At 34.7% G+C, this 14,363-nt stretch overlaps 1 protein-coding gene and 1 pseudogene across 1 annotated transcript; both read right to left on the reverse strand.

Moving 5' to 3' along the window:
• Positions 1–1,316: 1,316 nt before the first annotated feature.
• LOC124937243 lies at positions 1,317–4,055 on the reverse strand. The gene is made up of 6 exons (XM_047477638.1): positions 3,571–4,055; positions 3,246–3,292; positions 2,819–2,887; positions 2,613–2,731; positions 2,443–2,520; positions 1,317–1,553 (listed from the first exon to the last, which is right to left on the reverse strand). Exons 1-6 carry the CDS (start codon positions 3,723–3,725, stop codon positions 1,317–1,319), a joined length of 705 nt encoding a protein of 234 aa, XP_047333594.1. The 5' UTR covers positions 3,726–4,055.
• Positions 4,056–4,637: 582 nt separating this feature from the next.
• On the reverse strand, positions 4,638–7,427 carry LOC124922403 (annotated as a pseudogene).
• Positions 7,428–14,363: the final 6,936 nt, after the last annotated feature.

Here is a 14,363-nt window from a genome sequence, read left to right on the forward strand (position 1 = left end):
CTTGGCCCTTCTTCTGGCCGGGGATGAACGGTTCTAGGTTGCCTTTCTGAATGTTTTTGGAGACCTCGACAGCAACGACAGTTTTGTTTGGAAGAACACCTCTATAAACGGTGCCAAAACCGCCTTCTCCGAGGATATTAGATTTGCTGTATCTTCCGGTTGTTACCTCTAACTCATGGGCGGTAAAAATCTTTGCAGTTTCTGTGGAGGAGGACCCTTGAGTAGATGAGAGTTGGTTTTTCATGATGAAGCCCCCGTTTCGTTGAAAGAAGCTTTGTCTGAGTTTCATCAGATTTTGTTTCTTTACCAAATGATGCATCCAGATAAACACCCTGAATAAGAATATTATGGCGATCCCAGTACTTGTATGCCAGTAAAAAAATGTCTAATTAAATTTAAAATTTTCAAACAAACATACAGTTTTCAAAAGTTAGTTATAACTAACGTACCGATAATAACTATAGCGAGCAAAGGGAAAACCCATTAACAGCCAGTGCCACCTTTGCTTCCATTGCCGTGATATCCCCACGGACATGAACAATGATGACTCCCCTGTTCATTCTTACAGATTTTCACACAGTCATTCAACTTTGGGTCGTTGCATTCGTTAATATCTGCAGCATAACAACAAGAGCGTTATGAAAGGGTTAATCATCAAAAGAAAGAAAGAAAAAAAAGAAGAAAAAGTTAGTTAGCTGAGGTTTTGTGGGTATATAGTTAGTTAGTTTAGTTAGTACCTTCACAACCATAAAAGAGATAGGGGTTCCCATTGAATCCGTCGATGCATTTGCACCTATAACCTACCCCATTCTGAACGTCCAAGCATTCCTTGTTTTGACCGTTGCAAGCATAAGTTTGAACATCCTTGGCCGCCTCTTTGCAAGTCTTGTTACTTACAGCCCATTCGAGCACCACCGGTCGGTCCTCCTTAGGCGGCTTTTCCTTGAGGTGTTTGCTTGAGAAATGGTAAACGCTCGTAGCCGCAACAAATGTATAACCGCAAGGATTAAAGTCGACCACATTGGAATGATTGTGAAAACTGAGAACTCGACTTTGCAAATGTTGTGTATTCTGAGGAATCGCGGCTTGACAACACCCTATACCGTCGCACCTTCCGTCTTGAACGTCGGCGAGGTTGGCACAGTAGGCCGTGCAGGCGGTGAAAAAGTTCATGCCTACCCGTCGGGTCGCCATTTGCCCATACGTATCGCATCCCAAAGCTGTGAACTTGTTTTCGGTGGTTGAGACAACGAATGTACCCGTTGACAATCCTGGGTCGGCTTGAGACTCATTATAACAGTCTTCCCCAATTTTCATCAAAAATTTTTGACACTTCCAGCAGAGACATTGATTTCGCTGATTTGGATTCTGCCTTTAGTCCCCCAATACAAACCGCCATTGTCCTTGCATGTCAAATGGAAGGATTCAGTATGGTAGGTGTCGTTCGCTAAATAGCATCCTTCAGTGGTACCGAATGGGTACGGAATTGATATTTCCCCGCATGTCCTGTTGCAGAACTGGCTCTCAGCAGCTACTAATTCGAAAACATACAACTGTATGAAAAATATGATCAGTAGCAGATTTTTTGGTAGAGAAGAAAGGAAAGATGCAATGGTAGCTACAGCTTCTTTGGTAGAGAAGAAGCAAGTTCTCTGTTTTTTTTTAAAACTTGTTTGGTGGTAGAGAGACGAAGGACTGATTTATATATAATGACCACGAGTGAAAAGCTTTATTATTATTTTTTAAATAGGAATATTAAAAAACTCGGGTGAAGGAAGGATACAGTTACTCATTTTTATTTTGTATGTTTGTTCTTTTTTAACATTAGTGTTTTCCATGTTGTTACAACACAAACACAAACAAAAATAATAATAAAAAATGAAGAGGAACATTTCAATACGGTGAGGAAGTTATTAACTTTGAGTTTATATCATATTAATATGTAGGATCACTTTGAGTTACATAAATTTGTTGATTTTTTTTTTTATTTATAATTACACATATCATAAAAATATCTATACACAAATAAATAAATAAAATTAAATATGTGGAGGAAGTTGTTAACTTAAATTTGAGTTTATATCTTATTATTAGTAGGATCATTTTTTATTTTATATATTTCTTAAATGGTGATAAAGTAATCTGGTGTAAAACAATTATATAAAAAAAATTATTAAAATTTTCTGTAAAATTAAAAATTAAAATAACTTTCTATAATTAAATTATAATTGTATTTATCACTGTCAAATGGTCAATTCCTTTACCCCAATTACACACAATAATTGTAATTCTATTCCCCAAAACACACAATAATCGTAATTTCATTCCACATTACACACAATAATTATATTTATCCATCTGTGTCAATGGTCAATTCCATTCCTCATTTCATCACTTTCAGAAACAAATTAACCCTAAGTCCGATCAATCCTGCAATAACACCAAACCAATCCTGAAACCCACAAATAAATGTTTGCTTTTATGGAGAGGCCAAGGATTGATTCCCTGTGATGGCCCCACCTAAAAAAAAAAAAAGATGACAACTAGTTAACTAATAGTTTTGCTTTTGTTGGGTTAATAATTAATTGCATTGAATTTAAAAGATTACTCACAATTTGGACACTTTTTCTTGTCAGCACAAAAACCATAAACACAAGCTGTCTGTCGAGATGATAACTGAAATCAAGGCGCAATAGCCGGAACCCAAAAGAGTTTCTTGTTCTTCTTTCCCCTGTAATAACCACCGCACCACCATGAGAAAAAAGAAAAAAAAAACAGAGAAGGCTTTACTAAATGAAAGAAAGAAACCAAAACTTACCCTGAACCTGGCGAGAAGAAGAAAAGCCAAGAAACGATACACACCTATCAGTATCGTCTCCCAATTCCACTGCCAAGAATAATTCAAAGAAATCAAAACAATCATTAGAACCGCGGCATTTGTTTCAAATATAAAGACAAAATAAAATAAATAAAATCATAACCCATGATGGGCACTGTGAAATACTTATTTCAGGACATGAATTATATCGGTTTTCTTTGTAAAAACCTTTATACCAAAAAGACCTTTCAGCTGTTGGAGTGCACTAGTAATTGCAACTCCCGCCATGAAGCCAACAATGGCACAGCATGAGAAGGCAAGTCAATCAAGAAACCCAACCTGGATTCAGAAAGAAAAACAAAAAAAAAAATTAGATTTCAAAAAGGGTTTAGGTTTGGTTTGGTTCGGTTCAATAACAAGAGCTTACCTAAAGAAGCCAAGTGTTGCTTGGATGATTCCCCACAAAGAATGTAGCTGTAAATATACCAGAAAATGAAGTTTGCTGAAAATATACCAGAAAATGGAAAAGGATCTTTAGAACAACCAAAGTAATGTTTGATGATACAGGAATCACAAGGCTTGATTATATACTTAATACAAGAAAAGTCAAAACAATTGCGCCTACACAAACTGAACATAGATGAATCTAGCCCACTTCTTGTTCCAAATTCTACTTTAGCTCTTATTCAAGAATTAAGACATATAAATATATTTTAGAGTTCCTTCCAGTAAATTAGAACAATAAAAATTACCTTCCAGCTGCAATGTTGACTTGGCTTGCCTCTTCTATGCCCTTTGAAGATTCTGAGAGGTAATTTGTGTCAGCAATGCACGACATTGATGACGCCTCTTTATTATGTTTGATATAACTAGGAATAAAAATGAAACAAAGCCTACATGCATTCATTAACCTTTGATATCACACTTACATCATATCAGATTAGACCTTTCAATGTGATTTTAGCTGAAATACAAACTTTTTTCAATTTCTTAGTGTTAAGATTAGATTCTATGTGGATAAATAAAACTTGTAAGTTATTAACTCTTTATTTGTACTAATTTATTAGTATAATTGTTACCAATTTAGAGTGAAAAAAATTAGCAATGAGCAAAGAGCTCAAGGGAAAGGGAAAATGACCAAAGGAACCAATCTTGCAATGAAATCAAATAAAATGGGCAACTTTGTTTGCTTCTCTTCCAACCCATTGCGGTTTGCAAGTAAGGCTTCTTTGGATGTAGTCGCTGACACACAAAAAATGCACATTATCAGTAAACTATCACAACCGCGTATAGGGAAACTAACAAGGAAAATGAACAATGAATAATACCAATGCCAGACATCTTTCATGGTCCTGCAGGGGGAGAACACCTGCGAACAGCATCTGCAACAGTGAGTAACACGTTCTCCACCCCAATCAACTCTACAAAATTAGACAAATGCAGCTTCTCTGTCACAACCAGTCCAGGATTTGCTACAACAAGCTGTTTTTTTTGTTTCAACCCAACACAAACAAACAAACAAACAAACAATCAATCAATCATAAGTGTAGCCTTTCGTTACAATGATTTTATTGTTATTCAACCTACTAGAGCTTATTTGATATTATAGGGTTATTTGGAAATAATCTTGGTTTTAGAAAGAAAAAAAATAAATTGTTTGATGTAAAAACTGGGTTTTTTAAGGGTAAAATGTCTTTATAAGAAAAGGGTAATTTGGTTGATGATTTAAAAGATGAATGGATTGATGATTGAATAAAGGGTTAGTTTTGGATTCATCAAACAAAGGACCTAATTACCTTGATTTCCTTTTCATGCAGAGACTGATGCAACGCTTCCAACCGTGAACTCCACTAGTATCTAGGTCGGTAACAGCTACAACAAAACAAAACAAACATCAATTCCCGAAACAACAAATGTTTTCTTAAGGGTATAACACAAAAAACAGCAGCAGCTCTTATGCGACATCTCAGATGATCACATATTGAATTCTCTGGTCATTATCTTTAATCGGTTCTTCTTCTTCAGTAAGCCACCCCAAAGTCGTAGACAAAATTATTAATTCCCTAATGTTTATTTTCTGAAACTAGAAAAAACAAATCAAACATTACTACCCAATTATACCTCTCTCGGATATAGTTATCATTTGAAAAATAGATCCCGGAATAGCCCCGGAATCCTAGATGCATCTGGATACTGCAATATATTTCTGTATACCGTAGTTCTAGGGATATTCCCTAGCAAAGCAATCCGAGGCCTAGTCACTTGTAAAAGAATTTTTGCAAACGATATGCATACCTGAAGATAGATTTTTCTACATGTTCAAAATTATGCTTCAAAATGCTAAAGATATGAGTAATGATACTCATTTTGCAGGTTAGAGAAATTACAAAATGACTACCTGATGTAAAGGAGGGCGGACTTTAGAAACCCTTGCTGATCGTTCAGGTGGTTTGCAGAGATAATAAACATTTTTTAAAAGAGTGCTGTGATGAGGATCCAGATTCTTGACATTTTTCAACCGCATCAAAATTTCCAACATATTGGCCATTCGCACAGAAGTTTCAGGAGATCGATAGAGAAATTGTCTGCAGGTCTCAAGGAGATTACATGCAACATCTATGTTATGATGCGAAAAATCATCCAAACAAGTCTGTAGAGGGAATATTATGCTGAATATGAGAAAAAGGATAAGATGAACAAGTACTTTATTGCATTAAAATGAACTTTTATGTAACAGAATTATCAGGAAACAGGATAAATGTAGGAAAAGTAATGAAAGCTACAGTTCCAAGTTAAAATAAAGATGAGACCATGTACATTTCTCACTTACCTTCAAACAGCCGAACACTAATCCAGGTGAAGCAATTTTGAATTTGCAGAGCTCCCCAATAAAGCGAATATTACGTATTTTTGTTTCAATATTCATTTGATCCTGGCAAAATAATATTTTAATTTCAGTGTAACCAAAACTTTCAAAGAAGAAAGCAACAAACTACTAAACAAACCTTCTTATTTATCAGAGAGTTGAACTCTTCCTCCAGCAGTTGTAAGAGCATGAAAGAAACATCTTTTATACAAGTGGATAGTGTGGCAACCATACGAGAGCAGTACGGAAGCAGTTCAAGAGATGTCCTGGGAACATTGAACAAGGCTCTCACAAGCTTGATTTTGAATTCAAATAACAAAATTCTACCTGGAAAATAGAAAATGCATATTTACCAAAATCTTCACGAACAAACTAGATGTATTCACAGTAGAAAAATTATATAAAGAGAAAAGACAAGGCTGGAACAGATGGTTACAGTTAATTGATCAATTAGATCTCGGCTCACACATCCTGGAAGCCTCTGCAACATACCATCCAAGTTTGTCCCCTCTAGTCCTTTAAGTTTCTCCTTTTCATTTTCTATTTTTCTTTCAGCATCTTTGTCTTTTCCTTTCTCTTTTTCAGGATCCTTACACTTTTCCTTTTCTTTTGCATCTTTGTCTTTGGCTTTCTCATTGTACCCCTCCTGAACAACTGCAGCTTCACGGGAAGCCTCTACAGGTTCTTGGCTAACGCTCTGACTTTGGTCTGGCTCATGTGAATCCTATATGTATACATATTGAAGTTAAGAAAAATAAAATCAATAGTTACTCGGATATTACACTATACATATTTTTCATTATTTATAGACGTTAGGTGGAAGCAACAAGTGGAACAGAAAAAAAAAGAAAAAAAAAGAAAAAAAAAAGCTGATTGGAATGAAATATCAAATCTTCCTTGACTAGGTTCAACATCATAAAATCTCATTCAAACAACCAAACCTTGCAGATATCTTATTTGTATGGCCAGGTAGTGACAATTTTAACATCTCACATACATTTCACACTGCTAAGTAGATTGCAAAAAGGATTTGCAAGCTGTGTTCAGAGAACAATTATGACAAGGTTTAAATGGATGCCACTAATTTATCATTCGCATCACTGTAATATGTGTCAAAACATTAGGATAGAATGTTTAAAATGGTATTGCAGGTACACTCCATGTATTACACACAAAGAAATATTATGATACAAGTATATGACATAGTTGTTGGAGCTTAAATAAAATAGAAATGAGTTCCTTACAGATGGTTTCTCTTGTGACTTCGGAGAATGGTTATTAGCCTTGGGTTCTGCTTCTCCCAGAAGCACAGCTGGAACAAAAGCTCTGATATAGAATAAAATAAGTGCTTAATGACTCAATATTGTAGCTTAAAAACTCATTAGAAGAAAGCAACAGGAGAAAATCATCATGCAACTCCTTGTTCAAGAAAAAGGCAATAAACATTAGGCATAACAATCTGATGGCACAAACCTAAGGTCAGGCAAGCTTTCATAAAATGCTTTGGTGTCTTCATCAGAATTTGTTAATGATGATTCCCCCACAGTAGTAACCCTGGTTGTGTGGCCATCCTCTGGCATTACTGTAGGTTCCATGTCAAGAGCTTCTGCCAATCTGAAACAAAAAAATTTTTGGGGGTGGGGTAGAGAGTTAACAGTGTGAAAGCACGAGTAGTATACTTCTTTTAGATTGAAGAATCTCGTGAATCCATAAAGCACAGTTGGAAAGAATACAAGGGGAAGAACAAATGGATAATCAACAGGAAAGTGAAAGTGCACAGCCTGATTGGACTTTACTATTAAAAGAAGGAATGTTGACATTAGTTAGGAAACCCAATCAATGATCAAACAAATAAAGTAGCTTACAATATTGATTCTTCCAGAGAGATTTCTCATATTGTTATTAGCTGTAATCTAATACTTGCTGAGTATGAAAAAATCTCATTTAAACACTTGTTTGGCAAATATAAATTGGAATTTAATCTAAAATCCTTTTACAAATTAATATTATTTTAATTAATTTTTAAAAAAAGGATGAAGCCTTGATTGATAAATTTTTAAGTACTTTATCAATGAATGTACAGTCCAAAACCATATTTTATTTTTAAATATTACATTTCTTTTTATTTAATAATTTATAAATATTTTATCATATATAAAGTAATCCAAAACAAACAACTAAGAACAAAGTTAGTAACAACTTCCAGAACAAAATTCTTAATAGAAAATAATTGTTTCTAACGAAAATGAAGGCTTCAACAGTCACAATAGTGGCAGGACAAAATATTTGTCAGGAGACAAAAAGAAAGGTAAGAAGAGGAATACTGGGTCAAAACAGAAAGTCGTAATCAGTTTAAAAGAGGAATACTTAATCAAATGCTGCACATATTCAGATTAAGAGGTCAATCATAACCTGGTTCCAAAGGATTCACCATGGACTATAAAATTAAATTAAAGTGTTGTGCATATGAAGAATAGCATAACAACTAGTAGCCAATATCTTTTAGAAGTGGAACGCAATTTAATAACTTACGCTGATACACCTCGATTCAGATGATCATAAATTCGTCGCAACTTATCATACGTTGATGCATTTTCATCATTTAATTCACCTTTGGCATTTAGAATCTTGGCACTTTCTTATTCCATTTGGCGAAGTGACTTGATGTCAAAGTGAAAGAAAAAATATAACATCAATAGCAGCAGTTTAATGGATATTTTATGTATGGAAGGTAGATGAGGTAAACATATTCGACAATTAATGGATCTGCATTGCATAAGAAGCATTTCTAATAGTACTCATTACTAGAACTAACATAGAAACCAATTAATAAAATTGATGCCTTACAGCGTGCTCTGACTGAAGAAGTTCTGCAGCAGAATCATGATGTGAATGAAATGCCTTCCTGAAAAATTTCTTCTGATCTGCAGTGATATTAAGGTCCTTGGAAAACTGAAATAACAGAATATGAACACAAGGAAAGAAATGAAACATGTGAATTTTGGGTACTACAAAGCTGTGAGCTAATAATTCACTAGAAAGAAATAATAAGTATGCAACTTAAGTTCAGTGGCTAAGTGTCCAGCCGCATTCGTAGTTGGAGGTTACTCAACTAAAAGACCCTCTCTGGCCCACTATATTAATAGTTGATACGACAGAATTTGAAAACTCAGTTTCAAATTCTTATATATAATTGTTTCTTTTAGTACCAGACCTGAACAGGGGATGCAGCAGTTAAAAGCCCAGCAACAGAACCACTAAAAACACGCCCCAAACGATACACTTAACCCGCCCGTCCTGCTTCGTGGTCCCCCAATTTTCAGTCAGCAGAAATGACCCCGAGAGAGTGACATAATCTTAAACCAGGCCTGTTCAAGACAATTTTAAATGAAAAACAGTTTTTTTAACATAAAACAATATAACCTCTTGAGTTGCAGTTCCGCGTAGGTTCAGAGTTGATGGAATTGTGACGTACCGGTGTAAATATATACGATACAAACAGAAAATAATATTTTAACTTGCGGGAAGCTCTTATGTGGACTATTAATGATTTCCCAGTATATGAAAATTTGTCTAGATGGAGTACAAATGGGAAATTTGTATGTCCATCTTGTAATCAGAACACTACATCATTGAGGTTAACAAATTTCTTGAAGGAGTGTTACATGAATCATCGACGATTCCTCCCGCCTAATCATCGTTGGCGCAAAGAGACCGATACGTTTGATGGGCGTACTAAGCATAGAGGTCCTCATTTTCTACTATCGGGTTCCGAAATTCAATTGCAATCACGAGATATAAAGGAAATTTGTTTGACAAAGTAACTGCCCAAGAAAACGAAAGTTATTCATGAATCCCGAGGTGATAACTGCAACAAATTTAGTATATTTTTTCAATTGCCTTACTGGAAATTATTGATGTTGAGACATAACTTGGATGTCATGCATCTTGAGAAGAATATATGTGATAGTTTGTTGGGAAATTTAATGAATTTCAAAGAAAAGACCAAGGATGGGATTAAAGCGAGAAAAGATTTAATCATATTGAACATAAAGCATTCCTTACATCCAGTTGAGATTGATGGTATTCTTCGATGTCCAGCATCCCCTATGCACTATATCAAAACACAAGAAATGATTATGTCAATTTATGAAAGATGTTAAAATAACGGACGGTTTTTGTTCAAATATTGGCGTGTGTGTAAACATAGTGGAGAAAAAATATAAGGATTGAAGAGTCACGATTGTCACATTTTATTACAGTATCTCATTCCACTAGCTATACGCGGCCTACTTCCTGATGATGTGTACAATGATGTTGTGAATTTGTCAAGATTCTTTCGGTTGCTTTTCCAAAAAAGTTTACAACGCGATCTATTGGAAAAACTACAGGACGACATTGTCTTAACACTTTGTAAACTGGATGACATTTTTGATATAATGGTGTACTTGCCAGTTCATTTAGCTTTTGAGGCTTGCCTTGGAGGGCCTGTCCAGTATCGATGGATGTATCCAGTTGAATAATATATGAGCACACTAAAGAAATACCTTAGGAATATGATTTTTCCAAAATGTTCAATTAGCAAGAGTTACCTTGTGAATGAGAGTATGAGCATGTGTGCCTGATATTTGGAGGATCAAGAATCACGAGATGTCTCGATACAAACTAGTACACCATTGTCCATATTCTTTTCTATGGAAGAGCTATCTAATGGCACGTCCTACACATACCAACCAAGGGATCGTCAACGTGCTCATTCGTACATCTTAAAAAACTTTCGCGAAGCTAAAGAATATTATAAGTATGTGAAACAATTTCATTACTAATTATGATTGGTTTAAATAATTTTAGAATTAAGTTAATTTAACGCTTGTGCAACGATTTCATGCAATCATGCCAACCCAATATTTTCAATGAAGAACGGGATAAACAATACGTTAGTTATTTCAAAGGAAAAGTAAGTAAATTGTCTCAAAATTTTCTTTATTTACTTTTTTACTAATTAGACAATGTGTTTAACAATAATTTCTATTGAATAAGTGGAACAATTAATCGATGACTCTGATAGAACAATGAATCTTAAGATTTTAGGTGGGGGCCTACAATATATGCTAAAATGTATAATTCGTGCAAAATAAATGAGTACAAGTTCAACATTGAGAAACACGATGAGAGTTTGACCACCCAAAAAAGTGGTGTATTGGTTGTTGGAAATAATGGGGCAATGACAATTAACTACTATGGAGTGTTTAATGAAATCATAGAAGTAGCATTCTTTAGTGGAAGACGAGTGGTTCTCTTCAAATATAGATGGTTTGATGTTCTTCATAAAGATCGGGGAATTAAGGTTGACAAGTACGTTTATGTTAGTATCAATATGAACAGGACTCTACCAACTCAAATGAGTGACCCATACTATAGATGATGATGAGACACAGCCTCCGTCTAAGACACAACATGATGATGATATGACCGTTGATGGTGTACCAAATACTATAGATGATGATGAGACACAGCCTCCGTCTAAGACACAACATGATGATGATATGATCGTTGATTGTGTACCAAATACTATAGATGATGATGAGACACAACCCCCATCTGAGCAAGATGCATGTACCGATGTTTGATTATGTATGTTCTTATGATCCTATATAAATTTGTGTTCAATTTTGGGATCTTCGAGGAGGAGACGGGTTAAGAACAAAAATACTTTAGTTGGTAAGTTGCAGGCTGGAGAGAAGATACCACTAGAGTTCAATCTGATAGATGGAAAACCCATGTGCGATAATAGGACTACATGGTCGAGGCATATTGGGAGTGTCATTCGGGACTCTAATGTAGTACCGCATAGGACCCTACATTTGACGGACCTGAGCTCCAAACAGCTGGATCACATATGGCAGACTATCACGGTAAGTTATTCGTTTTGATGTGTTAATTACAATCTATAATTGTATTTGAAGATTAAACTGTTCTTTTTCAAGATCCTTTCGAGTCTACGGAGGGGAATATCGACACCTATCGTTGTCAAGGGATACATCACGCAAAACAACTTTGGGATAGGTGGAGATGTCAATGGAACACTCTGTACGTTAAGGCCCATGAAGGTGACGAGGCAACGATTCGGGCCAATCCCCCCGGAGATTGCACTTAGTGATTGGCATTATCTTTTAAAGCGTCGCTTCTTCACTCCGGAGTTTAAAGTAAGTTATTATTTTTTTAACGAACCCTTACTTTAATAATCTATTAAACAAAAAACTTTCCTTCGATGCATAAAACAAGTATGTCAAATACGAGTAATAATAGGACGCATGTCGTGTACAAGAATCATGCGGGTAGAATCTCTTTTTCACAAGTTGAGAAGCAACTGGTGCGTTTTCTCATTTCATATAAAGTTTCTAATTTTTTTTCGTTTTTATTATAATGTGTATCATTGAATTTGTACAGGAGAGGACTATTAGACAATCGCCTAATTTCGCTGACCTATTTCTCCACACGCATACTAAGAAACCAACTCTATAGGATCCAAATCCGGAGGTCCCTATTGTTGTTGAGAAAGTGGTAAGTGTGGTTTATTTATATGTTTAATTTGTGTTTGTTTATGTTTTTTTACTAATCCAAAATTATTTGTGTTTGTAGTCTGCGTTGCGCACTACTATAGAAGAAGACTCGAGTAGGAATGAACAGTAGTTGACAGAGTACGTCTTTGGGTCTCAAGGACATAGTAGAGTTGTAGGTATGGGGGTAGGCGTACAACGTACATCGTTTAGAGTAGATGCTCGGGGTTCTTCAAGCAGTCATCGCACATACACTCAACAATTACGCGAGGACAACATGGTTCTACAGGAAGAAATGCGCAAAATGTGAGAGGACCGTGAATTGGAGATGTAGAAGTTTTGAGAGGAGCGTGAAGCAGAGATGATAGAGCTGTGAGAGGAGAATGAGGATCAGAGACGACTGTCATGTGAAGAGATTGAGGCTGAGAGACAATGTTGTGAGGCTGACAGACTGCGCTATGAGGAAGCAAGACAATGCTCTGAGGCTAAGAGACAACGTTCTGAGGCTGAGCATGACCAAATGAGGGAAGAAATGGTTTCGATGAAGGATTAGATGGCAATGATATTATCTATGTTTCCCGGAAGCCTTCCTCCCTGTCCTCCCCTCATACTTGATTTGTGTATTGAATTGATAATTTGATTTTTGGATTATAATATTTAGATTTGGATTATATAAATATTTAATATTTAATTTTGTTTACAGGTATGTAATAGGTATTAATAATTTAAATAAAAACGAAGTATATTAAAATATCTATAACAGCGTTGTTAAAGGAAAAGCCGTTACTGATATATGTATCTGTAACAGCATTAAGAAAGAGAAATTCGTTACAGATATCAATATCAGTAACGATTATGGTAATGATAAAACCGTTACAGATACTTATAATAGTAACAAATTTTCCTTTGATAACGTCGTTACAGATACTAATAATAACAGTAACGATTTTCTTCATAATAATGCTCTTACTGATACTCTTATCAGTAACGATATTGCAGCTGTTTTGATATAGGTATCAGTAACGACATTATATAGCCGTTACTGATACTAAATAAGTATATGTAACATTCGTTTCTGTAACGAATTGTAACAACGTTATGTGCTGTAATGAAGGATATTAGTAATGGTTTTTGGGGCTTTTTGTAACGGCATTAGCTTTTACTAATACTTTTTTTTACTAGTGATATACTTTCACTAAAAGTTTTGTGTTAACTTATTTATAAATAATTCAGAGTCTAAAATGTCGTAATAACTTTTTTTTAAGTGATAAAGACATAATTTCATGCACTCTACCAATGAAATAAGAGTTTTCACTAAAAAAAAAATATTATAATTTTATTTTAGATATTTTAAGATGTAAACTTGCCTTTATTTTATCTCTAAATTAATTTTAGTATAATATTCAATATTTAAAACTTATGTTCATACTGTTAACTAATTGTCACTCTTGATTTGAAATGTTTGAAAGCTCTATCTTATAATTCAAAATGGGAGAGAATATAATTATTAATAAATTCAAGAAGAGCTAGTGATATTCTTGCTTAAGTTAAGAAATTGGATAGACTCATACAATAAGAACATTGTGGACTAGAAAACAACTCAAGGTCATTTTTAAATTAAAAAATATTGAGAAACAAATGTGGTTGCTATGCAATAATTCTTTTTTTTCGTTGTTCTATTGAATAGTATAGACGGAGGAATAACTACAAAAATTCATAATAGTTAACAATATTACAGATAATAGATATTTGTAACCCTTTTCTAAGGAAAGTCGTTACTGTTACTATAGTTTTGTCTTTATTATTCGCAACAAGGGTATCTGTAACGGCTTTTCAAATAATCGTTATTGAAACTTTTTTAATATCAGTAACGACATTGTCATAGAGCCGTTACTGATACTCTTTTAATTAACCCCGGAGAATTTCATCTCTTTTCTTCTTCTTCCCTTTGTTTCGTTTCCGTTCGACGCTTTCCTTGATTATAACGTTGGGGGTATTTATGATTCAGAAAGAAGATATGAACAAGATAGTAATGAACTTTCTTGTTATTGAAGGTTTTGTTGATGCTGCTGAAATGTTTAAGTTTGTGTCAGGAACAGAACATATATATCATTTCCCC

This window comes from Impatiens glandulifera, chromosome 1 (assembly GCF_907164915.1).
Source record: "Impatiens glandulifera chromosome 1, dImpGla2.1, whole genome shotgun sequence".
In the NCBI taxonomy this organism is placed as follows: domain Eukaryota; kingdom Viridiplantae; phylum Streptophyta; class Magnoliopsida; order Ericales; family Balsaminaceae; genus Impatiens; species Impatiens glandulifera.

Bases quoted from the DNA above. Each gene is read 5' to 3' on its own strand.
- LOC124937243 (XM_047477638.1), bottom strand. From the start codon at position 3,725: ATGAATGCATGTAGGCTTTGTTTCATTTTTATTCCTAGTTATATCAAA. The intron at 2,732-2,818 runs GTAAGTTTTGGT...TGGTTATTACAG, and splicing joins TTCTTCTCGCCAGGTTCAGG to GGGAAAGAAGAACAAGAAAC. The intron at 2,521-2,612 runs GTGAGTAATCTT...TTTTTTTTTTAG, and splicing joins CAAGAAAAAGTGTCCAAATT to GTGGGGCCATCACAGGGAAT.